At 42.0% G+C, this 26,625-nt stretch overlaps 1 protein-coding gene across 1 annotated transcript; it reads right to left on the bottom strand.

Annotated features, from left to right (window-relative positions):
• Positions 1-545: 545 nt before the first annotated feature.
• Positions 546-26,625, bottom strand: DNAJC15 (DnaJ heat shock protein family (Hsp40) member C15). The gene is made up of 6 exons (XM_081328104.1): positions 26,389-26,625; positions 17,918-17,969; positions 14,056-14,129; positions 6,978-7,054; positions 5,377-5,447; positions 546-1,142 (listed from the first exon to the last, which is right to left on the bottom strand). Exons 1-6 carry the CDS (start codon positions 26,512-26,514, stop codon positions 1,072-1,074), a joined length of 471 nt encoding a protein of 156 aa, XP_081184230.1. The 5' UTR covers positions 26,515-26,625; the 3' UTR covers positions 546-1,071.

The raw sequence follows: 26,625 nt of genomic DNA, 5'->3' as shown, positions 1-26,625 counted from the left end.
ATGGCACTGAAAAAGTGACTTATGCCGTTTTTCACACTTACGACCGCTGCTGTATCTCTATGGTCACGTGATCAAAGTTCAGAGGCTTGGCAACTGGCAGGGACTTACGACGGTTTCAGTGTCCTGGGGTCACGTGATTCCCTTTTGTGACCTTCAATGGGGAAGCTGGATTCATTTAACGACCGTGTCATTAATTTAACAACTACAGTAATTCACTTAAGCAAAGAAAGGTTGTATAACAGGGCAAAACTGACTTAACAACTGTCTCGCTTATCAACAGAAATTTTTTTACTCCACTGAGGTCGTAAGTCAAGGACTATCTAGATCAAGCCTGGGCAACTCAAGATCGAGAAAAGGCACATTTGTGGTGCCCGCCTTAAAAAGTCCCAACTGGAAAGTGTATTTAATGAGTACATTTAGTAACCCAATCCTTGAATTCATAAGGAATGTTAAAAAAATGTTTTAAAAAAGTCGTGCAAGTTTTTAGGTCTTTTCAACATTCACAAATGGAGGAAACGATGCTTCGCTGGGACTTGAGAGTTTGGGTTTCAAAATTTCTAAAATTAAAATTAAAAATGAGATGGGTAACCTAGGTAAAAGAGGAGCTACCCACTTCTCTAAGAGTGAGGGGGGGATTCACACGTCCAAAGTACCCATTTCCCTAACTTTCATGGTGGACCAAGAGTTCGAATTTGGACAGTTACTGTATAATCATTATAAAGTACAATGCTTCGGATTTTCCCAAGGAAACGAAAGGTAATTTTTTTTTTTTTGCTGATGAAAAACTGAAAACCTGGATATGACACATTATTAAGATAACATCAACCCTAACTTTTCTGCCTCGTGGTCTTATGCTTCCAGAATAATATCCACCTGAGGCCATGAATGAGATCGGAAGAGTTGGAAACGGATTTGATTACGAATTTCCCGAAATGGCACCTTCAAGTCTGTTGAAACTTTATTAACCAGCCCCAAAGTTTGGTTTCTGTACTGTGGTTCCTACACAAACGAGAAAGCAAAAGAAGTTCTAGTGTGGCTTCTTAAAATTTTCGGATGGGCAGTGAAAAATCTCTAATTTTTCCTGATTGATTCCAGCAGGTCTTTGGCTTCGTTGATTTTGGTTGCCAAGTACGGTGATCCTCCTTCAAAGGAAAAAAAGAGAGAGAGAGAAGTGAATAATACACAATGCCGGACCTAACCTAAAAATACAGTCGGATAGTTATGGGAAAGAGATTTTTTTTTTATACAAGTAGTCCTTGACTTGAGAACACAATGGAGCCCAGAATTTATGTTGCTAAGCGAGACTTGTTCAGTCAGATTTGCCCTATTTTATGATCTTCCTTGCCTCATTTGTTAAGTGGATCGCTGCAGTCAGTTAGTAACCCGGTTGTTAAGCGGATTGCTGCAGTCATTCAGTCAGTAACCCGGTTGTTAAGCGGATCGCTGCAGTCTTTCAGTCAGTAACCCGGTTGTTAAGCGGATCGCTGCAGTCTTTCAGTTAGTAACCCGGTTGTTAAGCGGATCACTCGAGTCATTCAGAAGTAACCCAGTTGTTAAGTGGATCACTGCAGTCATTCAGAAGTAACCCAGTTGTTAAGCGGATCGCTGCAGTCTTTCAGTTAGTAACCCGGTTGTTAAGCGGATTGCTGCAGTCATTCAGTTGTTAAGTGGATCTGACCTCCCCATTTGACCGTGCTTGTCAGAAGCTCGCAAAAGGGGACACTGCAGCCGTCAGAAATAGGAGTCAGTTGCCAAACATCCAAATGTCGTCAGTGTGAAAAAGGGTCCTAGGTCCCTTTTTTCCAATTTCCGCTGTAACTTCCGATGGTCACTAAATGAACTGTTGTAAGCCGAGGACTACCTGAAACGGCTTAGAGGTTTTTACTCTACTAGGCGCAAACCCGTAGCATTCACGATCCACATAAGCACTTTCTATCTGGGTGGATTAGATTGCGCCAGCTAATGAGTTCCGCTTGGTAAAAAATCTTGGAGCGGAGAAACCCAGACTTGCAAAAGAAAAACTTGTTATGGAATCAGATATAAATCTGAAAGAGAATATATTTAGGACGGTGTTGAACTGTGGGGTCCTTGGTGCTCTCTGAACTTGTTTGTTTGATTGCAGACTTTTAATTCCAAGTCTGCTAACACCAAGGATGCTACTTGGCCAGGTAAGGAACCATCTGCAACGGTGCCTTTTCGAGAGGCACGGACTGGACTCTCTTTGTTTTTCCTTGAAGACGTTTCCCTTCTCATCCAAGAAGCTTCCTCGGTTCTGACCGAAGGGCGGAGGACGGAAGGATTTATATTCCTCGCAGTCGTCTGGCCCTTTGCTCTCCCTCTCGAGAGTCGCTGAGGCCACTTGGAGGTCGATCCATTCATCTGTCCAAGTGGCCTCAACGATACTCAGAGGAAGCGCAAACGACCAGATGACGGTGAGGAACGTAAGTCTTCCATTCACCACCATTTAGTCAGAACCGAAGAAGCTTCTCGGATGAGAAGCGAAACATCTTCAAGGAAAAAAAACTAAGGCAGTCCAGCTGCCTGTTGAAAAAGCACCTTTGGGACAACCAGGACCTGAATGATTCGAGAATCCCCAAGCTCAGAAAACAACCAAGCTCAGACAGCATTAAGGACCCCACAGGTATAATTCTACAAATGTATAAAAATAAAAAGACAGGGCTCCAGAGGTATTCAATCTAATCGGCAAAACCCGCTCTCTTCTTCCTACATTTTACTGCACTAGCTGGGAAACAGCCTCTTTCAAACAATTAAGTATCCAAGTATCCAGTAACCAAGCTTGCCACATTAAGCCAGAGTGGCAGTGTTAGATCCTTGTTTCATCCCAAATCATCCTTGTTTACATCCAGATTTATTTTTGCCTGTCCCTGCGCCAAGCCTGACGCATACAAAGCTCCCGATAATGTCATTTATTAAATCAGCACCATCAGCGAAATCAACAGCCATCTACACCTTTCACCCTAATGAGGTCAGAATTAATTTTATATTCCTGCAATGAAAAGGAACAGACAATAAATCTGTCAGCCGGATATATACATACATACATATATATATATGTACAAAAATCTTCACTCCCCACCCCGTTTTGGGCCTTTTAAATACTGTGCAACTGTCAACCATCTGTTGTTTCCAAGTACAGAGTACATCAATGAACATATGGGCTTCCTCCTCAACCAGCTGTAGTGTAGTTAAAGTTATAATAAGAGCTTTTTCGGGGAGATCTGTTTTCATTAAAAAAAAACTTGGCTCATTAAAGCATCTGTGACAAGCGATATAGTCTTTGGCAGCATGTAAAACTAATACAGATTTGTCATTTTATAACATTGGTCTCAATATATATATATATATATGTGTGTGTGTGTATATATGTGTATATGTATGTATGTGTGCGTGTATGTGCGTGTGTGTGTGTATGTATCTATGTACAGGTGAAACTCGAAAAATTAGAATATCATGCAAAAGTTCATTTATTTCAGTAATGCAACTTAAAAGGGGAAACTAATATATGAGATAGACTCATTACATGCAAAGCAAGGTAGTTCAAGCCGTGATTTGTCATAATTGTGATGATTATGGCGTACAGCTCATGAAAACCCCAAATCCACAATCTCAGAAAATTAGATTACATGCAATCAATAAAACAAGGAGTGTACATAGAACAATATCGGAGCTCTGAAAAGTATAAGCATGCATATGTACTCAGTACTTGGTTTGGGCCCCTTTTGCAGCAATTACTGCCTCAATGCGGCGTGGCATGGAAGCCTGTGGCACTGCTGAGGGGTTATGGAAGACCAGGATGCTTCAATAGCGGCCTTCAGCTCTCCTGCATTGTTCGGTCTCATGTCATCTTTCTCTTGGCAATGCTTGGCGAGTTTGCTGGCCAATCAAGCACAGTAATCCCACGGTCACTGAACCAGGTTTTGGTGCTTTTGGCAGTGTGGGCAGGTGCCAAGTCCTGCTGGAAAATGAAGTCAGCATCCCCATAAAGCTCGTCTGCAGAAGGTAGCATGAAGTGCTCCAAAATCTCCTGGTAGACGGCTGCGTTGACCCTGGACTTAATGAAGCACAGTGGACCAACACCAGCAGATGACATGGCTCCCCAAATCAACACAGTCTGTGGAAACTTCACACTGGACTTCAAGCATCTTGCAGTGTGTGCCTCTCCATTCTTCCTCCAGACTCTGGGTCCTTGGTTTCCAAATGAGATGCAAAAGTTGCTCTCATCAGAAAAGAGGACTTTGGACCACGGAGCAACAGACCAGGTCTGTTTTTCTTTAGTCCAGGTAAGACGCTTCTGACGCTGTTTGTTGTTCAGGAGCGGCTTGACAAGAGGAATACGACATTTGAAGCCCATGTCCAGGATCTGTCTGTGTGTGGTGGCTCTTGATGCACTGACTCCAACCTCAGTCCACTCCTTGTGAAAGTCCCCAACACTTTTGAATGGCCTTTTCCTGACAATCCTCTCCAGGCTGCGGTCATCCCTGCTGCTTGTGCACCTTTTTCTTCCACACTTTTCCCTTCCACATAACTTTCTATTAATGTGCTTTGATTCAGCACTTTGGGAACATCCAACTTCTTTTGCAATTACCTTTTGAGGCTTTCCCTCCTTATGGAGGGTGTCAATGATGGTTTTCTGCACAACTGTCAGGTCAGCAGACTTCCCCATGATTGTGATTCCTACTGAACCAGACTGAGAGACCATTTAAAGGCTCAGGAACCCTTTGCAGGTGTTATGGCTTAATTAGCTGATTAGAGTGGGACACTTTGAGCCTAGAATATTGTACCTTTTCACAATATTCTAATTTTCTGAGATTGTGGATTTGGGGTTTTCATGAGCTGTAAGCCATAATCATCACAATTATGGCAAATCACGGCTTGAACTATCTTGCTTTGCATGTAATGAGTCTATCTCATATATTAGTTTTCCCTTTTAAGTTGCATTACTGAAATAAATGAACTTTTGCACGATATTCTAATTTTTTGAGTTTCACCTGTATGTATCCCTCTTCCTTATTTATGAATGTAAAGACTCTGCTCAAGAAAATTATTTATCAATGTCATGGCTAATATTTTTCTCCCTTCAAAACCTAAGTTGGAGATATCCAGTTCCAGCAATTCCGTTCTTGAGCATCTCCATAGATACTTGACAGCTAGTTAGGGCTGAGATTTCGTCAATGAAGCGTTTTTTGCTAGATCTGTTTTATTTGAGCATTTTATGGAAACGATTTTTTTATGGTTTGCTTTGAAATGGGCTGCATAAAATCTGGCCGGAGATTATTTACAGGGTAATAATGACTAAGAGAGAGCAATGGGATGATGGTACTTATCCAACAAATATTTATCCAACGCAAAACATACCTTTGTCCGGGTGGTTCAGAATCATGATTTTCCGGTGAGCGCTTCTAATCTTGGCCTTGCCAGCAGATGGGCTGTAAAATATATATTTAGTGTGCTTATCGTAAATCAGGAGCCTTGCAGGGGGGAAAAACTAGCCAATTGCATCCCTTCAGGAAATAAAATTCCAGAGATCTTTGCCATCTGGTGGTGAAAGGCAGTAGTACACATTTTAAGAATTTTTTTAAAAAAAAAAAAACAACTGGAAATGATTTTGGGATATTTTTAATATCCCAATGCCAGAAACAAGGAAACTTCCATCTGCTCTGGGGTTGGTTGGTTTCTTTCCTCTTGAGTGAAATAGATTTGTAATTTCTGTGTCATGTTTAAAGCTGACACAGTTTTAAATGACATCAGGGTTAATATTTTAAATATTAAGGTGTGAAACCTGTGTTAACCATTTCATATTTCCTTTCCTTCCACATTCCTCTTATGTTTAAAAGCCATGGTTTTATTTTGTAACATACCTTTCATAACAGATTCAAAAGCCATTGTATAAAAAGACCCAAATTTAACTATGCGGGTGGTCCTCAACTTATGACAATTGAGCCCAAGATTTCTGTGGGTAACTGAGACATCCGTTAAGTGAGTTCCGCCCCGCTTTACAACCTTTCTTGCCACCGCTGTTACGTGACTCGCTGCGGTTGATCATTTAGTAACGAGGTTGTTAAATGAATCTGACTTCCCCTTCGACTTTGCTTGCCGGACCGTCGCAAAAGGGGATCACGTCACCCCAGAACGCTGCAACCGTCATAAACATGAACCAGTGGCTAAACGTCCAGATTTTGATCACATGACCCCGGGATGCTGCAACCATCAAAAGTACATGCCAGTTGCCAAGCATCTGGATTTTGGTCATGCAGCAAAGGTGTTAACCATGAAAGATGGTCACGAGCCACTTTTCCAGTGCCATGGCAGCGTTGTGGCCGTCACTAAAGTCGTCGACTCCCCGCGTTCCCTTTGCATCCTTCTCAATTCCTCGTTATCCCATTTAAATGCTATTATTTTATTTTGTAGCATACACTTTGAACAGGGGCAGGCAACCTTGGCTCTTGTAGGACTCGTGGACTTCAACTCCCAGAATTCCTGAGCCAGCTGTGCTGAGGGGAAAGGGAGAAGTTTCCAAGCTGAGCCATGCTGGCTCAGGAATTCTGGGAGTTGAAGTCCACCAGTCATAAAGGTGCCAAAGTTCCCCCATGCTGGCTCAGGAATTCTGGGAGTTGAAGTCCACCAGTCATAAAGGTGCCAAAGTTCCCCCATGCTGGCTCAGGAATTCTGGGAGTTGAAGTCCACCAGTCATAAAGGGGCCATAGTTCCCCCATGCTGGCTCAGGAATTCTGGGAGTTGAAGTCCACAAGTCATAAAAGAACCAAGGTTGCCTACCCCTGACCTTGAATAAAAGACCCTATATGAAAAGACGCCAACTTAAGGGCGCTACAGAAGGGCAGCCATAAAATGGCATTTATTTTCGAATTGTCCATAGCAGTTGAGTGGGACGTTCTGCCGGCGAATTTCACGCTGTCCTTTCTTCCGGGTCAATCTTGGTTTCAAGGCAAAGGGCTTACCTTATGCCTAAAATCAGGCTAGCCTCCCGAACGTTCATTTTCGCTTCGAATCCGCCTTTGTAATACGAAGAAACGGCCTGGGAACAAAATAAAAGAGGGAAATTTAGAGGAGCCTCCGAACCATCACAAAGACAGGGTTTTCTTTCAAAGCCACAAAATAATATGGTTCCAGGATAATCAGAACCACCACGGTCTGCAGGAAGCCTAGATGGGGGGGGGGATTTATATTTGGGGGAAAAAAGCAGCCAAGTTAACAATTAAATAACTTTACCTGGAGCGCTGTGTCCTCAATCTCCAAGTTGGCATCTGGGGCTGCTAATTAGTTTTAAAAAAGAAAACACAAACGCAGCATAGACAAACTAAAGTTTGCATCCTGCCGTCTCTGCCTTTGTCAAAGAGAGGAAGAAACACAGGAATGAACACAAAAGAATATTTTATTTGTCTCATGGAATCAGGTATTAGAAATTAGGGAAGATCCTATTTAAAATATCTACCGGTAGTTTTTGACTTACGACTGTAACTAGGACTGATTGAAACAATGGATGGAAACTGATCAAGGAGAGAAGCAACCTGGAATTAAGGAGAAAGTTCCTGACAGTGAGGACAACTAACCAGTGGAACAGAAATTGCCTCCAGAAATCGTGGGCGCTCCAAAACTGGAGGTTTTTAAGAAGGGGCTGAACAGTCGCTTGTCTGAATTGGTATAGGGTTTCCTGCCTGAGCAGGGGGCTAGACTAGAAGACCTCAAAGATCCCTTCCAGCTCTATTCCGATTGAGGAGCTGAAAAGGGATGGTAGAAAGGAAAATCAGAAAAAGGGAAGACATCCACCGGGAACAGACAAAAGAGAAATAAATATGGGATGCCGGCCACAGGAGGTTTTGCAGATGTTGGTCTCATCGTACATTTTTATATGAATAGAATAGAATAGAATAGAATAGAATAGAATAGAATAGAATAGAATAGAATAGAATAGAATAGAATAGAATAGAATAGAATAGAATAGAATAGAATAGAATAGAATAGAATAGATGGAATGGAATGGAATGGAATGGAATGGAATGGAATGGAATAGAATAGAATAGAATAGAATAGAATAGAATAGAATAGAATAGAATAGAATAGAATAGAATAGAATAGAATAGAATAGAATAGAATAGAATAGAATAGAATAGAATAGAATAGAATAGAATAGAAAATATGGAAAGAATAGAATGAAATGGAATGGAATGGAATAGAATAGAATAGAATAGAATAGAATAGAATAGAATAGAATAGAATAGAATAGAATAGAATAGAATAGAATAGAATAGAATAGAATAGAATAGAATAGAATAGAATAGAATAGAATAGAATAGAATAGAATAGAATAGAATAGAATAGAATAGAATAGAATAGAATAGAATAGAATAGAAAATATAGAATAGAATAGAATAGAATAGAATAGAATAGAATAGAATAGAATAGAATAGAATAGAATAGAATAGAATAGAATGAAGAATAATAGAATAGAATGAAGAAGAATAGAATAGAATAGAATAGAATAGAATAGAATAGAATAGAATAGAATAGAATAGAATAGAATAGAATAGAATAGAATAGAATAGAATAGAATAGAATAGAATAGAATAGAATAGAATAGATATTGGAGAAATAAAATAGAATAAAATGGAACAGAACAGAACAGAACAGAATAGAATAGAAAACTGTGTTGGAAGGGACCTTGGAGGTCTTCTAGTCCAACCCCCTGCTCAAGCAGGAGAAACACCAAGAGAACAAACTGATTGGTTTATGAAACAATTAGTACTAACGGGCATATATCCAAGTGGAAGAGCGAAAGCCTTTTTTATTCCTTCCATGGGTGACTTCAAAGTTCTTGCTGGGCCCGTTCAAATTTGGGGAAACCCCATTAAGGAATCAAAGGGGAAGAGAGAAGCCTGCTTTCTTTTTCCCCCTCCCCTCTTTATTTCCCCCCTCCCCTCCCCTTCTTGGCATTGTGGGGAAAGACGATGGAGTCTCCTGTAGGGTAAAACCCCATTTTTTTTAACCGAGCAATTAGGAGAAACAGGTGTTCATTAATACACACGAAATGTGACTTTTATTTTTTATTTTTTACATAATTAACTTAATTTACATCGTGCGGTAACTGATGTAATTTAGTCGCCGGCGTCCCGTCTATTCATTTGTGAAATTACAACAATGCGGGAGTAGGGTAAATGGCCACAAATGAAGTTAATGGCCACAATTAGGGAATTACGGAAACGATGGCAAAGGGAGGGGGGGGGGAGTGTCAATTGTAAGGACTGCTTTGGAAATACCTGAAGGTCCATGCAAGAATGTTGTCCTTCGCACCCAAAACCCTCCGGTGGACGGACCATAAAACTGAGTTTCGCTGTGCAGGCAGTCCTCCACTTACAAGAGTTTGTTTAGTGGCCGTTCGAAAGTGACTTACGACCCGTTTTTCACACTTACGACCGTTGCAGCATCCTCCACGGTTACGTGGTCAAAATTCGGACGCTTAGGCGAACAACTAAATGAACCAGTCACCTTGGCCTCGTTTTCATCAATGTGTGCTGAAAGGCATGTTGTCAAGGGAAGAAGGGAAGGAAAGACTTGCTTAAAAGGAAAGAATTAGCATTAAAAAAATAAGGGCTTGTTCACTGGGTTTTGTTTCCTGCTGACACCCAGAATACCCATCCGTTTTGAGGATGTTATATCTGCCTGGGGCAAAAAGCAAAGAGAAATCTCTCTTTAATTTTTAACAAGCTTGCAGCTGGCGCATTGAACCTCCTTCCAAAGCAGAAAATCTAAGCTGCTCGGATAAGGCTGTCTCCAAATTAGTGTCCATCAAGGAAAATGCTAATTCCACGAATTTCAAGTTACTTTCTCTGGGTTGTGTTTTGTTGTTTTTTTGCTCCATATCCAGAAGGAGTGAACTTTCAAGGTTGACCGGCCGGCTTCTGGCCATTCATAAATTTAAGAACTGGAAGCCAGTTGGATAAAATTGCCTTTTGTGGCCTAGAATTAATAACAGCGAGAGCTGCAAGAACGACATCTCCCCAAGCTGCCTTTGGGGTGGAGGACTAATAATGAGAAGCTGCAAAGCAAGCAAAATAATAAAACAAGCTAAATAAGGAAGCTAAGGGGCTGCCACAAAGAAGAATTGGGGGTCAAGCTATTCTCCAAAGCCCCTGAAGGCAGGACAAGAAGCAACGGATGGAAACTAATCAAGGAGAGAAGCAACCTGGAACGAAGGAGGAATTTCTTGACAGTGAGGACCATTAACCGGTGGAACGGCTTGCCACCAGAAGTGGGTGCTCCAACACTGGAGTTTTTATGAAGAGACTGGTCACCCATTTGTCCGAAATGGTATAGGGCCTCTTGCTTGAGCCGGGGTGGCGCAGTAGCTAAGAATACAATATTGCAGGTTGACTATGCTCACTGCCAGGAGTTCGATCCTGACCGGCTCAACATTGACTCAGCCTTCCATCCTTCCGAGGTCGGTAAAATGAGGACCCGGATTGTTGGGGGCAACAGGCTGACTCTGTAAACCGCTTAGAGGGGGCCGTTTTCATTTTACCCACCTCGGAAAGCTGAGTCAACCTTGAGCTGATCAGGATTGAACTCCTGGCTGTGGCCAGAGTCAACCTGCCATGCTGCATTCTAACCAGTGGAAAGGAAGGAAGGAAGGAAGGAAGGAAGGAAGGAAGGAAGGAAGGAAGGAAGGAAGGAAGGAAGGAAGGAAGGAAGGAAGGAAGGAAGGAAGGATAGCAACAGCCCTTAGACTTATATACCGCTTCACAGTGCTTTACAGCCTCCTCTAAGCGGTTTACAGAGTCAGCCTTTTGCCCCCCAACAATCTAGGTCCTCATTTTACTGACCTGGGAAGGATGGAAGGCTGAGTCAACCTTGAGCCGGTCAGGATCGAACTGCTGAACTGCAAGCAGCCGGCAGTCAGCAGAAACAGCCTGCAATACTGCATGAGGACCCAGATTGTTGGGGGCAATAAGCTGACTTTGTAATAATGCCGCTTGGGGTGTGTGTGAAAGCCCTAACAAGCAGGCATATACATAGAATGAAGGCTACTGCTAAGCTTGTAAGCCGCCCTGAGTCTTCGGAGAAGGGCGGGATATAAATGGAATTAAAATAAAATAAAAATAAAATTCTAACAACTGCACCACCACGGTTCCCATGACCTTGGGACACAGTGACCGTCATAAATATGAACCAGCTGCCAAGGGGCCGAATTTTCATCGCGGGATCATGGGGAAACGCCGCCAAGTTCGCAACGGTGAAAATCAGCCGCAAGTCACGTTCTTCAGTGCCGTTGTGACTTTGGACGGTCCCTAAATGAGCTGCTGTCAGTTGTGGAGTAACTTGTGGCCCTCCCAACTCATTTCTTCCACAGCTGGTAGAGATGTTTTTTCCCTTAACACACCCTACTCTTTAGGCGAGGCTCACTACACTCCTGTCAACGCAAGTGACCTCTGCTTGAATGGTGGTTGCAACCCTCTCTGACTCCTTCACGATGTCTTCTCACCACAGCTGAGGGCGGTGTCTTCTTTCAAAGCTGCAGAAAATGAAGCATTAAGGATGCTCCCCACTCACCAACAACCAGATATGACAAGGCTGAGGAGAACAGCACCAGCTCTTACGAGTAGCCTCTTAGTAGCCTCTGTAGTTATTGGAGAGCCAGTGAGGGCTAGCAAGAATGTCCTCCTCTGACTAGCAGAATGGCCCATAGACATTCGTCTTCCCAATCCGGGTCCCACGGCCAACGGCTCGCTGCTTCTCGACGGTCCCTTAGACCGCATCCACATTGATGAGTAGGAGAAACTAATTTAGTTAAAACATTCTGAGAGCTATGACTACTGCCTACAGAATTGACTGGGATGTAAGAACAGGCCGCGTTTTATCGAATGCACGCTCGGGGTTCGGTCAGAGCTACTCCTTCGAAAGAGAAACAGACAAGGGATAGGTAATAGAAGGGTGCTTTTTTAAAAAAAAAGAAAGAAAAAAGAAATACGTGTATGTATAAAAGCTGGGGAGTGGGAGTGGAGCGAATTGAAGAGGAGAGGAGTTGAAAGGGAAGGAGCAAGCCAGCCGGGCGGAGGGAGATTAGGCAGACGCAAAGAGACGAACGGGGGATTGAGGTCAGAGACAAATAGGATTTTTAATAATAGATGGAGCTGGGCAGAGCTTCTGCCTCACCCAGGAGCGAGCAGAAGAGAAGGGCCCAGCTTTTCATGCCCTCCCCAGCTCTCCAAACGGAGTAGTTGCACAGCAAGCAGATCCTACCAGCTGGAGTGAGAAAAGAGGCACAGAAACAGAAAGCCAAATAGATGACTGATAGATAGATAGATAGATAGATAGATAGACAGACAGACAGACAGACAGACAGGAGATATAGACAAATAATAATAATAATAATAATAATAATAATAATAATAATAATAATAATAATAATAATAATAATAATAATAATAATAATAATAATAATAAGAAGAAGAAGAAGAAGAAGAAGAAGAAGAAGAAGAAGAAGAAGAAGAAGAAGAAGAAGAAGTAGTAGTAGTAGTAGTAGTAGTTAGAAGGGAACTTGGAGGTCATCTAGTCCAACCCCCTGCTAAGGCAGGAAACCCTATACCATTTCAGACAAATGGCTGTCCAGTCTCTTCTTAAAAACCTCCAGTGTTGGAGCATTCACCACCTTCTGGAGGCAGGTTGTTCCACTGGTTAATTGTTCAAACTGTCAGGAAGTTTCTCCTTAGTTCTAGGTTGCTTCTCTCCTTGACTAGTTTCCATCCATTGCTTCTTGTCCTGCCTTCAGGCGCTTTGGAGAATAGCTTGACTTCCTCTTCTTTGTGGTAGCCCCTGAGATATTGGAACACTGCTATCATGTCACCCACAATCCTTCTCTTCATTAAATAGACATACCCAATTCCAGCAGCCATTCCTGATATGTTTTAGCCTCCAGTTCCCCTCATGATTTTTGTTGCTCTTCTCTGTACTCTTTCTAGAGTCTCAACACCTTTTTTACATCGTGGTGACCAAAACTGGATGCAGTATTCCAGGTGTGGACTTACCAAGGCATTGTAAAGTGGTATTAGTACTTCACGTGATCTTGATTCTATCCCTCTGTTAATGCAGCCTAGCACTGTGTTGGCTATTTTGGCAGCTGCAGCACACGGCTGGCTCATATTGAAGTGATTGTCTACTAGGACTCCGAGATCCCCCTCACAGTTACTACTATCGAGCAAGGTACCACCTATACTATACCTGTGCATTTGATTTTTCCTGCCTAAATGTAGAGATAAAGATACGAATAGACAGATAAGCAGAGGCAGAGAGAGAGAGAGAGAGAGAGAGAGAGAGAGAGAGAGAGAGAGAGAGAGAGAGAGGATAGGTGGATGGATGGATAGATAGAAACAGAAAGACATATCAGAGAGAGAGAGAAAGACAAATAATAGCTAGAAAAAGACAGTGTTTGTATATATTACTTTGTAATAATGCCGCTTGGGTGTGTGTGTGAAAGCCCTAACAAGCAGGCATATACATAGAATGAAGGCTACTGCTAAGCTTGTAAGCCGCCCTGAGTCTTCGGAGAAGGGCGGGATATAAATGGAATTAAAAATTAAATAAAATATATATGACATAAAGATACAGATAGATAGGCGGAGGTGGAGGCAGATAGGTAGGTAGGTAGGTAGGTAGATGATAGATAGATAGATAGATAGATAGATAGATAGATAGATAGATAGATAGATAGATAGATTAGAGATATAAAGACAGAGAGATAGAGATAAAGATACAAATAGACAGACAGGCAGAGGCAGAGATAGATAGATGTTCATCCACCAGGTTATCTTAGAGGGAAAAAGGATGGCATAAAAATTTAATCAATCAATCAATGAATCCAGGCCAGGACTTCAGTTCTCAGATCTGCTCCAATTTAATCAAAGCCCCGTCAAACCGAATCACGGAAGCTCTGCACAACTCTACCAAGTTGCCTTAAAAAAAAAGTGGGGTGGGGTTTGCTTGTTCTTCTAATGATATGAAAGATAATCGAAGCTTTCAACTTACAGTAGCTGAAATTTTTCTCGCTACCTCGGATAAAATGTCTTCTAGCGGTTTCCTCAGCTGGAATGCAAAACGACCTAGAAAGTATTGAAACCAAAGGCAACTTAACATCTGTGTATCTGCTAAAGAAGGATACAACATTAGCAGTATCTATTTTTTATTTATTTATTTATTTAAGCAGATGGTGGTGCCCTTTTTTCTATTCAGACAAGTTTGCCCCGGTGACTGGTGTTGGAGACAGGTTCAATCCGGCGGGAATGAAAAATTGGCAGGTGAAAATAGGCTTCATTTTTACAGCGTTACAGGGGAAATATCTCTTTCAGGAAAATATTTGTTCTTTCCGTTATGTATTCAAGATGGACAGTGACTAATATTTATATGTTACTTATATGTAAGGGTGTAGGTTTACACATATGTTGTATATAGTATGTTTAAATTTGTGTTATGTATACACTTTGAGAGCAAGCAACTAAATTTCATTTTTAATGGGTGCCATAGGGCCCACAGTAAAAAAAATGACAATAAAGGTTATCTATCTATCTATGTATCTATCTATCTTTCTCTTTCATCTATCTTATCTATCCTTTTATCTATCTCTACTTATCTTTCTTTTTCTTTCTTTCATGTCTATCTTGTCTATCTATCATATATCTATCATCTATATCAGTGTTTTTCAACCTTTTTTGGGCAAAGGCACACTTGTTTCATGAAAAAAATCACGAGGCACTCCACCATTAGAAAATGTTAAAAAATTTAACTCTGTACCTATATTGACTATATATAAAGTAATTCTCTTGAATAGGAATCAAATAAACACAAAGAAAGTATTTTATAATTACTTTATTATGAAATAGTAAGTAAACAGAAATATGAAAAATTATAAAATACTTTATTCAGTGCGCAACCTGGGCCTGTTTGGCTGAACACAAAGCTCTCAGTCTCCGTCCATCTCCTCCTGCTCCGGTCCTCCTGGCGACTCGAGTCGCGACGTCTTCTTCTCTCCGCTGCTGCGCACACTGTGCTCGGGCGGGAAGGAAGTCGGAAGATGATGTCCTACTGTGATAGGTCCAGGCTGGAGTCTGGACCAATCACAGCCCGGACATCAGAAAAGTGGAGGGTGTCCCCCTGAGGAGCGCCAATCGGTGCCCCTGCTGGCCGAGGGCGGAGTCAAAACCCCACCCCCCCATACCCAGGACACAGTCCGGCGCCCGCCTAGTGGGCGAAAATTTGACATTTTTTTTAAAATCTTTCGAATTTTTCAATTTTTCCCACGGCACACCAGGCAACATCTCGCGGCACACTAGTGTGCCGCGGAACATTGGTTGAAAAACACTGATCTAGCTATCATTTATCTATAACCTATCATCTATCTATCATCTATCTATCTATCTATCTATCTATCTATCTATCTATCTATCTACCATCTGTCTGTCTATCTATCTATCCATCCATCCATCCATCCATCCATCCATCCATCCATCCATCCATCCATCCATCTATCTATCTATCTATCTATCTATCTATCTATCTATCTGTCCATCTAGCTCTACTTACCTTTCTTTTTCTTTTTTTCCTCTTTTTTTCTTTACCTTTCTTTTTTCTTTCTTTCATATCTATCCTGTCTGTCTGTCTATCATTTCAAAAATCCTATGCTGATATTAAATTTTTTATCGTCTGACTCTATTTCGACCAAATTCCTCTCCTGAAATTTCACAGAGCAACGTTGTGTATTAACTTATTTTGTACTGGGCAGTAATCTCAGGTTTTTAAACATGTGTAGGTTAGTCCTCCACTTACAAAACTTCACTTGAGTGTCCGTTAGAAGTTACAACGGCACTGAAAAAAGTGACTTACGACCGTTTTTTACTCAACCCCGTGATCACCTGATCAAAATCCAGAGGCTTTTAATTTAATTTAATTTAATTTAATAATATTTCTATACCGCCCTTCTCCCGAAGGACTCAGGGCGGTGAACAGGGCAAGAATAAAAAAATACAGAATTACAAAATTTAAAAAATGATTAAATACATGCCCACTAAAACAATCAATACAATATTAAAACCCCAATAAAACAACAGTAAAAAAAACCCCACCAATCCCCCATCAGGCCAGGCCGGCTTGTTCGAATAAGAATGTTTTTAGATCGCGGCGAAAGGAGCGAAGATCGGGCGCCATCCGGAGCTCAACCGGTAACCGATTCCACAGCTCCGGGGCGCCCACAGAGAAGGCCCTCCCCCTGGGGGCCACCAATCGACATTCTCTGATCGGTGGCACCCTGAGGAGGCCCTCTCTGTGGGAAGGGAGGTTGATGCCGGCAGCAGGTGTTCCCTAAGGTACTCCGGACCCCTGCCATGTAGGGCTTTAAACACCATTACTAGTACCTTGAATCTCACCCGGAAGACAACTGGCAACCAATGCAGCTCACGGAGCAGAGGTGTAACATGGGAGTATCGGGAGACTCCCAACACAACTCTCGCGGCTGCATTCTGTACCAGTTGGAGCCTCCGGGTGGTCCTCAAGGGCAGCCCCATGTAGAGAGCGTTGCAGTAGTCTAGACGAGAGGTCACGAGCGCGTGAGTGACCGTGCATAAATCATCCCGGCCTAGATAGGGCCGCAACTGGCGCACCAGGCGAACCTGGGCGAAAGCCCCCCTAGTCACAGCCACTATGTGATCTTCCAAGGTGAGCCGTGAATCTAGGAGGACTCCCAAGTTGCGAGCCCTATCTACGGGGGGTAGTAGTTCACCCCCCATAGAGAGAGATGGAATGTCCGAATTGATCCAGGATGAAGGTATGCAAAGCCACTCAGTCTTGTCGGGGTTGAGTTGAAGTCTGTTCCTCCCCATCCAGACCCGAACTGCCTCCAGGCACCGGGACATCACGTTGAGGGCATCACTGGGGTGGTTTGGGGTCGAAAGGAAAAGCTGGGTATCATCAGCATACTGATGATACCCAACTCCAAAACCACGAATGATCTCACCCAGCGGTTTCATGTAGATGTTGAACAGGAGAGGCGAGAGGACCGACCCCTGAGGAACTCCACAAACGAGAGACCTCACGGTCGACCTCTGCCCTCCTGTCAACACCGACTGCGAACGTCCCTGGAGATAGGAGGAGAACCACTGTAAAACCGTGCCTCCCACTCCCAACCCCCTGAGACGCCGCAGCAAGATACCATGGTCGATGGTATCGAAAGCCGCTGAGAGGTCTAATAGGACTAGAACAGAGGAATGTCCCCTGTCCCGAGCCCTCCAGAGATCATTCACCAGTGCGACCAATGCCATCTCCGTGCTTGGCAACTGACATGTACTTATGGCGGATGCAGCGTCCCCCGGGTCACGTGATCCCCTTTTGTGACCTTCTGACGAGCAAAGCCAATGGGGAAGCCAGATCCACTTGACAACCAGGTTACTCACTTAAGAACTGCAGTGATTCACTTAACAACCGGGACAAGAAAGGCCTTGCCACAGAAAATTTGGGCTCGGTTATGGTTGCAAGTCGAGGTACTACCTAAATTTAGGTCAAGGCCCAGTTTATGGTGTCATTCAGGAAGGCCTTTGGTTTTTTTTCCTGCCATTTGTTCCAAAACAATATTGTACAGGAGGCTGATCCTGCCCCAAATCCCTCCCATCCATGAACAAGACATTAGTTGTGACTCGGGGTAACTAAAAACTCCCCCGTCAATCAACAAGTTATTCAAAATGACGTGTCCCCAATTGCCTCAGAGCCGCAGCCACCAGGGGCCAAAGTCATCCGAAAGGCAGCTTTGCTTTTCTATACATTGGTGGACTGGTGATCTTCCTGAATTTTTTTTTCCCTTAATAAATTGCATTACGTGAACGTGCAGCACTTTCTTCATACTAACCTCCAAAGGCAACCGCTGCTATGCCCAGACCGACTCCGATGACAGATCGGGCCTATTAAAAAATGGAAGGAGGAGGAGAAGAAGGAGGAAGAAATTTAGAAATCTGACACTAATATCCTGGAGAAAAATAGAAACGTCACTTGCAAAATGATCAGACTCAATTTTTTAAATTAAAAAACTTCAGATACCGACAAGAAAAATGTGGACTTCTAATCTGTATCATTAATTTTATCTACCTATATCTATCATCTATCTATCTATCATCTATTATCTATCATCTATTCTACCTACTCTATGTCTATCATCTCTTTATCCATTATCTCTCTTTATCTCTCTATTACCTCTATTATCTCTCTTTATCTATTATCTCTATTATCTTTCCCTCTCTCTCTTTCTCTATACATATATATATATTATCGATCTATTACCTCTATTATCTATTATCTCTCTATTCTATCTATCATCTCTATGTATTATCTCTCTTTATCTCTATTATTTCTCTATTTCTATCTCTATTACCTCTATTATCTCTCTATTCTATCTATCTATCATCTCTATTATCTCTTATCTATTCTGTCTCTATTATCTCTATTATCTCTCTATTATCTATCTCTCTATTACCTCTATTATCTCTATTTATTCTATTTATGATCTCTATTATCTCTCTATCTATTATCTCTATAATCTCTCTATCTCTATTATCTCTATTCTCTATCTCTATTATCTCTCTATTATCTATTATCTCTCTTTATCTCTATTATCTATCTCTATTATCTCTCTCTATTATCTCTTTATCTCTATTATCTCTATCTATTATCTCTATTATCTCTCTCTCTATTATCTCTCTCTATTATCTATTATCTCTCTATTATCTATTATCTCTTTCTGTATTATCTCTCTATATCTATTATCTCTATTATCTCTATTATCTCTCTATCTCTCTATTATCTATTATCTCTTTATCTCTATTATCTATTATCTCTCTATATCTATTATCTCTATTATCTCTCTCTCTATTATCTCTTTATCTATCTATCTATTATCTCTATCTATTATCTCTCTCTCTCTATTATCTATCTATCTATCTATCTATCTATCTATCTATCTATCTATCTATCTATCTATCTATCTATCTATCTATCTATCTCTCTATCTATCTCTCTATCTATCTTGACAGAGACAACCCTGAATACCCGCATATGGATGCACGGAGAGCCATGAACTCTGGGAAGACGTGGTCCTGAAGGCAACTTCTGTTTATTCCACAAGGCTAATTATTCAGAGCTTGCTTTCATTCTGTAAGGAATCCCATTAATATTCCTAACAGCCCAGCTGATGCACTTCAAGTGATTACAGTTCACTGTTGGAATTCTTGTCATGTTTTGCCTTCTTACAAGAGACCCAACTCCTCATTTTCAAGAATAATTCTTTCCACTTGTACAGCATCTTTAATCTAAGCCTCTTGAAATAGTTTACAAACATTAATTCTTACAATACAAGACACACAGTAATTAGACTGCTCATTTAGTTAATGGGAAAAGGTGATGTTTGCTGTTCTTGCCCATGTAGGACACACACCAAGAAAAAAAACATGAGAGAGAGAGAGAGAAAGAGAGAGAGAGATGTGTGTGATTTTATATTGTGTGATCAAAGAGTTTCAGAGTACTTAATACACAAAGTAAAGGGACTGACTATATTCATCAGGAAGAAAGTGGCATGTTATGACCAGCTCTGATGGCAGGCAACTAACCAGATGGTCTTTAACTCACTCAAAGCAGTAAACACGTTTTCCCAAAAATGCATCGGAAATAAGAGTGATGGCAACAAACTACATGCATATTTTTCTCAAACTCCCCCCCAAAATCACATCTTAAAAATCGAACGTGCAGATCTTTGCTTGCCTAAATTAAAACGCACGAAGGTTTTGCACATTTTAATACACACAAAATAGACACTCTTCCCTCTTTCCTTACCAATAATCCTAAAAACAATGGCAATTCTAAAATGACAACTTTCCCCAGAAACGTTACATTAGGGTTAGGTCTCACATTAAGGGATTGGCTTCAGACGGGGGGGCTTCCTATCTGGTTAGCAATAGAAATATTATAGTCTTGATCATCCCAAACAGTGCTTGGAAAAACTTATAGCCCTTTTTTTCCTTGGTCAATAGTTCAAACTGGGCAACTTTACAGTGGCTAGCTGAGGAATTCTGGGAGTTGAAGTCCACAGGTCTTAAAATGGCCAGGTTTGGGGAAAAAACAAACACTTCTTAGATCTTCAGCGCCTTAAATACCACGGCGTATTTTTTTAGGGTGCTTAGAGGGCAAAGGTCAAGAACATGGTAGATTCTTCCGGAAAGAAAAATTATTTAGGAACTCTATTCTATATTCATATTCTTTGACTTCCAGGATGGACTTCAACCTCCAGAATTCCCCAGCCAAAATAAAAACCAGCCAGAAATTGTGGGTGCTCCAAAAGAAGAGATTCAGCAACAATTTGTCTGACATTTTACAAATTTAGAATAACAAAGTTGGAAGGGACCCTGAAGGTCTTCTAGTCCAACCCCCTGCTCAGGCAGGAAACCCTATACTTATACCACCCTAAATGTATACCATTCTTTTCCACCAGAATAAGAAGCAAAGGATGGAAACTAATCAAGGAGAGAAGCAACCTAGAACTAAGGAGAAACTTCCTGTTAGAACAATTAATCAGTGGAACAACCTGCCTCCAGAAGTTGTGAATGCTCCAACACTGGAGTTTTCAAAGAAAAGATTAGACAACCATTTGTCTGAAATGCTATAGGGTTTCCTGCCTGAGCATGGGGTTGGACTAGATGACCTCCAAGGTGCCTTCCAACTCTGTTATTATTTATCCTGGACAAGAAGCAATGGATGGAAACTAATCAAGGAGAGAAACCACCTAGAACTAAGGAGAAATTTCCTGAAGTTGCGAATCTCCAGAAGCGGTGAATGCTCCAACACTGGACGTTTTTTAAGAAGAGACTGGACAACCACTTGTCTGAAATGGAACAGGATTTTCCTGCCTGAGCAGGGGGTTGGACTAGAAGACCTCCAAGGTCCCTTCCAACTCTGTTATTCTAAATTCATAAAATTTCAGACAAATCGTTGCTCAACCTCTTCTTATGGAGCACTCACAACGTCTGGAGGCAGGTTGTTCCGCTGATTAATGGTCCTCGTTGTCAGGAAATTCCTCCTTAATTCCATGTGGGATCACATTTTGTCACCTCTGCTTTTAACATTGACAAGACAGCACCAAGAACCAATGTAAGATCTGGGCTAAGATGTTATCCCTATGTTAACGATTCATCACTCTGTCTTATCTCCAGTTTTTTAACCATGAATTCAAGGGAAAGCGTGGAAGTATTGATTAAGTGTTCCAATTTGGAGCTGTATAAAAGCAAACAAGCCGATCCTTCATCCAGATAAATCAGAGGTGTGTAAGATGGGAAACTCGGCCCTGGTTCTGGAATCCAGACAGGATTAATTTATGGATGCCAGGATTTGGCTTTTATCAACCGAAAGTGGCCTGAGGAACGTATAGATACACAACGTTGCCTGGTTTGAGTTTTTATGGGTTATTGAAGAGGCCTTTTTTTTTCCCGGTCTGGTTAAAACGTACAAAATGCCGGCTACGGCAATCACAGCTGAGGCAGGCACAGTCCAAGAAAGAAGAACAGGACTTTTTAAAAATCAGTCCTGGGAAAACATTACACTTGTCCGCCTTTTTCAGGCCTTGTACAAGGGCCCACATGCAAGGCCCGCTGTTTGAGAAATGCTGCCGACTCACACATGAGATTTGCAAACTTGTCCGAAATGGTCTAGGTCAGGGGAGTCTTCAAACCTGGACCTTTGATGACTTGTGGACTTCAACTCCCAGAATTCCTCAGCCAGGCAGATTAAAAAAAAGCCTCAATAAATTATAACACAGAACATAGAATCCTAGGGCTGCAAGGGACCTGGAAGATCTTCTAGTCCAACCCCCTGCTCAAGGCAGGACACGTTATACCATCCTGGTTAAATGGTGGTCCAGTCTATTTTTGAAAACCTCCAGTGATGGAGCATGCACAAGTCCAGGAGGCAAGCCATTCGTCATGATTCCGACAGATGAAACCCTTCAAAAGAACCTCAAGGCATTGTTTACCTTAAAGATCTTTTATTCGAGTAGCATAATACTGGCACTTACATAATTGAAGCCGAAAACCGAATTCCTCCTCGCCTGGGCACCTGGTACCAAAGCACAATTCCCTCCCCCAATTAACAGTCACAAATCTCATCCCCCAATTAGCTTGAAGCGCAGGTTTCCTCTCCAGCTCTCCAGCCCGCCAATTCTTTATCAGCTCTGGGCTCAGTAACCTTGATTCTCACGCTACGTTTAGTGTTGCTATGTCGAGCTGGACTCTCAGTCAGATCTCCCCCCCTCCCAGCGTCATCTAATTCTAAAAGCGAAAGGAAGAAAGATGGCTACATTTCCATCTGTGGTCAATGCAAAAAAAAAATCCAAGATGTTAGCAGCATTGAGACTGTTCCCGATTTAATTGTTCACGCTGTCAGAAAAATTCTCCTTAGTTCTAGGTTGTTTCTCTCTTTAATGATCTTCCAGTAGGATTCAAGAGAGCAGAGTTCCACTCTCAGCTATGGATAGATGGCTACCACTGGATGATTTTAGGCATCCTAAAAGATTATTGTTGGGACGTTTTTTCAGTGCTGGAGAAAAAATACTCCTCCTTTCCCCCCCCCCTTTTCAACTGGTATTAACTGCACTTGATCATTCCCTGAAATTTACTTGGCAAAGGTTTTTCCACAGAAACGTTTGCCACTGCCTGCTTTCTAGGGCTGAGAGAAAGCGACTGGCCCAAGGCCGCTCGGCTGGCTTTGTGCCCAAGGTGGGACTAGAATTCATGGTCTGATGCTTTAACCACTACACCAAACTAGCTCATTCTCAAGTTATCCAGGTCACGGTTATCCCAAAGGTGCTTTTTCAAAAGGCAACTAGACTTTCTTTGTTTTTTTTCCTTGAAAGCCTTTCGCTTCTCATCTGAGCAGCTTCTTTTGGCTCTGGAGGACAGTTCTCCAGAACTGAAGAAGCTGCTTGGTTGAGAAGCGAAACGTCTTCAAGGAAAACAAAGTCCTGATGCCTTTTGAAAAAGTACATTTGGGATATAGCTGTCTGGGATAAATTTTAGGAAGTACTGACAACTCCCACTCAAATTGTAACTGTGCCCATCAGCTGAAAAGGACTAGGTATTCTCAACAGAGGTGCACCCAGTTGCTTTATACAGTAGCCATAAGAAGCCCCTTACTAATAAAATAAAAAAATGTGGATTAATGCATTTGTGCACGGTTAATCATTTCCAAAACTTTGTACGCATTCCCATCATGCATTCATAAAATATTTTAATTGGGGACAGGCGTTTCATTAACCGGTTCCTTACAAATTATTCTGGCACGGCAGCAGATTATCACAAAAAGCCTTACTATCATCGTAACGAAGAAACTTCGCTACAGGTTAAAAACAAACAAGCACTTTATTCCATTACTTCGACTGAAGCTGTTTTCCTAACATTAAAAAAAAAGAAAGAAAAGAAAAGAAATTAAGTAGGCCGATGGAAACTGCAATGGATTTTTGCTGTTGCTGTCTAAAAGTGGTGACGTGAGAATTTATTTACATATTTGCAGAAATATAAAAGCTGAAGCCTTCAGCGTAATGTTTATATTACTGCCAGAAGATATACATTAAATGTGGTGACAATTATCCTAAAATGTGCATGGGAAATTTACATGGAACACATACAGCTATTATGGCAGCGATGCCGACAGCTCCGGGATCCCTTTAAATTTTTCCAAAGCCATTTTTTTTTTCTTCAAACACTTGACTACACTTGTAAAATTGGCTTGCCGGAGACATAAATAATGTGTGTCCTCTATGAAATAAACACCGTATGCTAAATTGCCTGTAAGTCTCCATAAACAACCTCAATTAGAAGCTTTTCAGGACAAAGAGAGGACATCCAATTTCTAAGATTTAAAGGGAAAAAGAAATGGAACCACAGGCAGCATGAAACTCAGCACTGGGCACATAAATGAATCCTTTTGGACATCAGTGGACTCTCTCTGCTTCTACGAAGAGCTGATAGCACAAACTTTAAAAAAAAGAGAGAGAGAGACAGATAAATAAAAACCAAGGACATGGAATGGCTCTCTGCAACTGCCCTGTCTGGAAATAATTCTCAGCCCAAGCTCTGCTTCCATGCTGATTTTCTGGGTTTGCAAACAGGCCCTGTTCACCGCCCTGAGTCCTTCGGGAGAAGGGCGGTATACAAATTAAATTAATAAATCAATCAATCAATAAATTTATTTGGCTAGGGTCCGTCCACACTGGCCCGGGAGGAATTGATCTGAAAATACTAGGGCCTGGCTGAATTGTTACTGGATGTGGTACGAATGCTGGAGCAGTAAATGTTTTAGGCAGAGGTCTCAAAGATGCTTTTTCAGGAGGCAACTGGACTTTCTTGTTTTTAGAATAGAATAGAGCTGGAAGGGACCTTGGAGGTCTTCTAGTCCAGCCCCCTGCTCAAGCAGGAGAACGTACACCATCTCAGACAGGTGAGTGTCTAGTCTCTTCTTAAAAACCTCCGGTGATGGAGCACTCATGATTTCTGGAGGCAAAGCTGTTCCACTGGTTGATTGTCCTCACTGTTTTTCTTTGAAGACGTTTCGCTTCTTATCCAAGGAGCTTCTTCAGTTCTGACTGGCAGGTAGAGAACGAACGGATTTATGTTCCTTCAAGACAGCTGGTCATTTGCATCCTTTTAGAGAGTCGTTGAGGCCACTTGGAGGTTTTTCCTGTGTCCTCAGGAATAGAAATCCTTCCATTCCCCACCATCCCGTGCCTGGCTGAGGAATTCTGGGAGTTGAAGTCCACAAGTCATAAAACTTGCCAAGGTTGAGAAATCCTGGGATAGGGATAGGCAGCCCCTGCTAATCCAACAAAGTGGCTTAAGAAGAGTTTAGAGAGGCATCTGAAGGATTAACCCATTTTTAATCATTAATTTTGCTGTGGATTGGAATTCACCTCGCCACGTCCCTAGGAAACAATGCAACATTTCCAGTGAAATCAGTGGCAAGTTGTCAATGATTAGAGAAGGAATGGCAGAGCAAAGAAGGAGAAATGAAATTAATCAGGCTGTTTCTATTGCACTATTTCAAGTCATGCTTGTTTTAACAAGAGGTTCAACTGTTACATCACAGGCAATATTCAAGCCCTTGACACAACTCCTCAGGCATATATCAACTGAAGCTTTTTTTTCCCCTGCTTGAAATTAGGACTGGGAAAGGAAGGAAGGAAGGAAGGAAGGAAGGAAGGAAGGAAGGAAGGAAGGAAGGAAGGAAGGAAGGAAGGAAGGAAGGAAGGAAGGAAGGAAGGAAGGAAGGAAGGAAGGAAGGAGATGTATGGAAAGAAAGAAAGGAGGGACGGAGGGAGGGAAGGAAGGAAGGAAGGAGGGAGGTGTATGGAAAGAAAGAAAGAAAGAAAGAAAGAAAGAAAGAAAGAAAGAAAGAAAGAAAGAAAGAAAGAAAGAAAGAAAGAAAGGAGGGAAGAGGAAGGAAGGAAGGGTCAAAGCATCTCAGAGCTGACCTTTAGTCGCAGAAACGACCTGGATACAATTCAATGCTCTTGGCAAAAGTACAGTTTTGCCATATCTTTTTCTGAGATGATTTTTCAATATCCCAGTCAAACCTCCACACGCAGGGGAAGTATATCTGACCATGCTTTGCTCTCCGAGACCAGTCAAACTTGCCAATTGTTATGACTTCTTTAATAAAATTATATAATGGTACCAGGAAAGCAAAAGGAAACCAACAGCCATTATACACATCCAATGGGTTCTTGTACATGTGAAGTTTAATACAACACTTCAATGACCACACTGCATTATAATGGATTATGTTTGATCTATGCAAGCACAGGTAACTCCTAAGCAGAATAGTTTTTATGCAAAAATGCAGGAATGGTCACCACCTCCTTCTTCAGGAATGTTTTCCCATTTCCTAATCTAAGCATTGCCTGGTGGTCTCCCATCCACCTTTCAACCAGACCCGATCCTGTATTTGCTTTCTTAAAAATAAAAAAACCCCACAACACACTATATCTGAAATACTTAAATCATACTATTATCTCCTATGGATCCTCATAATAAGTTAACTCTTATTTATTAATAGAAGAATTCTGCTTTATGGCTTCAGCAGCCAGAGTTCATAAAACTGACACAGAAATGAAGCCCTCTGCGCATGCGCTAGGGAAAGCGAACTGCGAACGCGTTGCCAGGCGCCCACACGCCTTCTCCAAGCCGCTTCAGAGACACGACTGCGCATGCTCAAAAGAGACCGGTAACAATCACGCTTTAAATGATAGGCCGGTGCTCTCTACGGCAGTCCCGCAACCCCGACACTGACCAGGCCGTAGTTGATGTCCGGCCCTCGGCCGCCGCCGCTGCCGCTGCTGCCGCTGCCGCCTGCGCTCCGGGCTACGTACTCCGCGTAGCGAAGAGACTCCGCGGAACTTCCAGCCCGCTCCACCATACTTACCCCAAAGGAAGGAAAGGAAAAAAACAAAAAGGAGAGACCTACGGCAGGTCAGAAAGGACAAACTTAATGACCCTACGACTCGCTGCGATTTCGGGCGTCCTCTCC

The sequence above is a fragment of the Vipera berus genome, assembly GCF_964194415.1.
Source record: "Vipera berus genome assembly, chromosome: 4".
NCBI lineage: Eukaryota > Metazoa > Chordata > Lepidosauria > Squamata > Viperidae > Vipera > Vipera berus.
The sequence above is the reverse complement of the archived record's forward strand: the minus strand, read 5'-3'. Positions and strand labels throughout refer to the sequence as shown.

What these genes read in the sequence shown, in the direction of transcription:
- DNAJC15 (XM_081328104.1), bottom strand. Translation starts at nt 26,514, where the DNA reads ATGGTGGAGCGGGCTGGAAGTTCCGCGGAGTCTCTTCGCTACGCGGAG. An exon ending in AGCAGCGGTTGCCTTTGGAG is followed by an intron (nt 14,130 to 17,917) that starts GTTAGTATGAAG and finishes AATACTTTCTAG; the next exon opens with GTCGTTTTGCATTCCAGCTG. An exon ending in AGCCTGATTTTAGGCATAAG is followed by an intron (nt 5,448 to 6,977) that starts GTAAGCCCTTTG and finishes TATATTTTACAG; the next exon opens with CCCATCTGCTGGCAAGGCCA.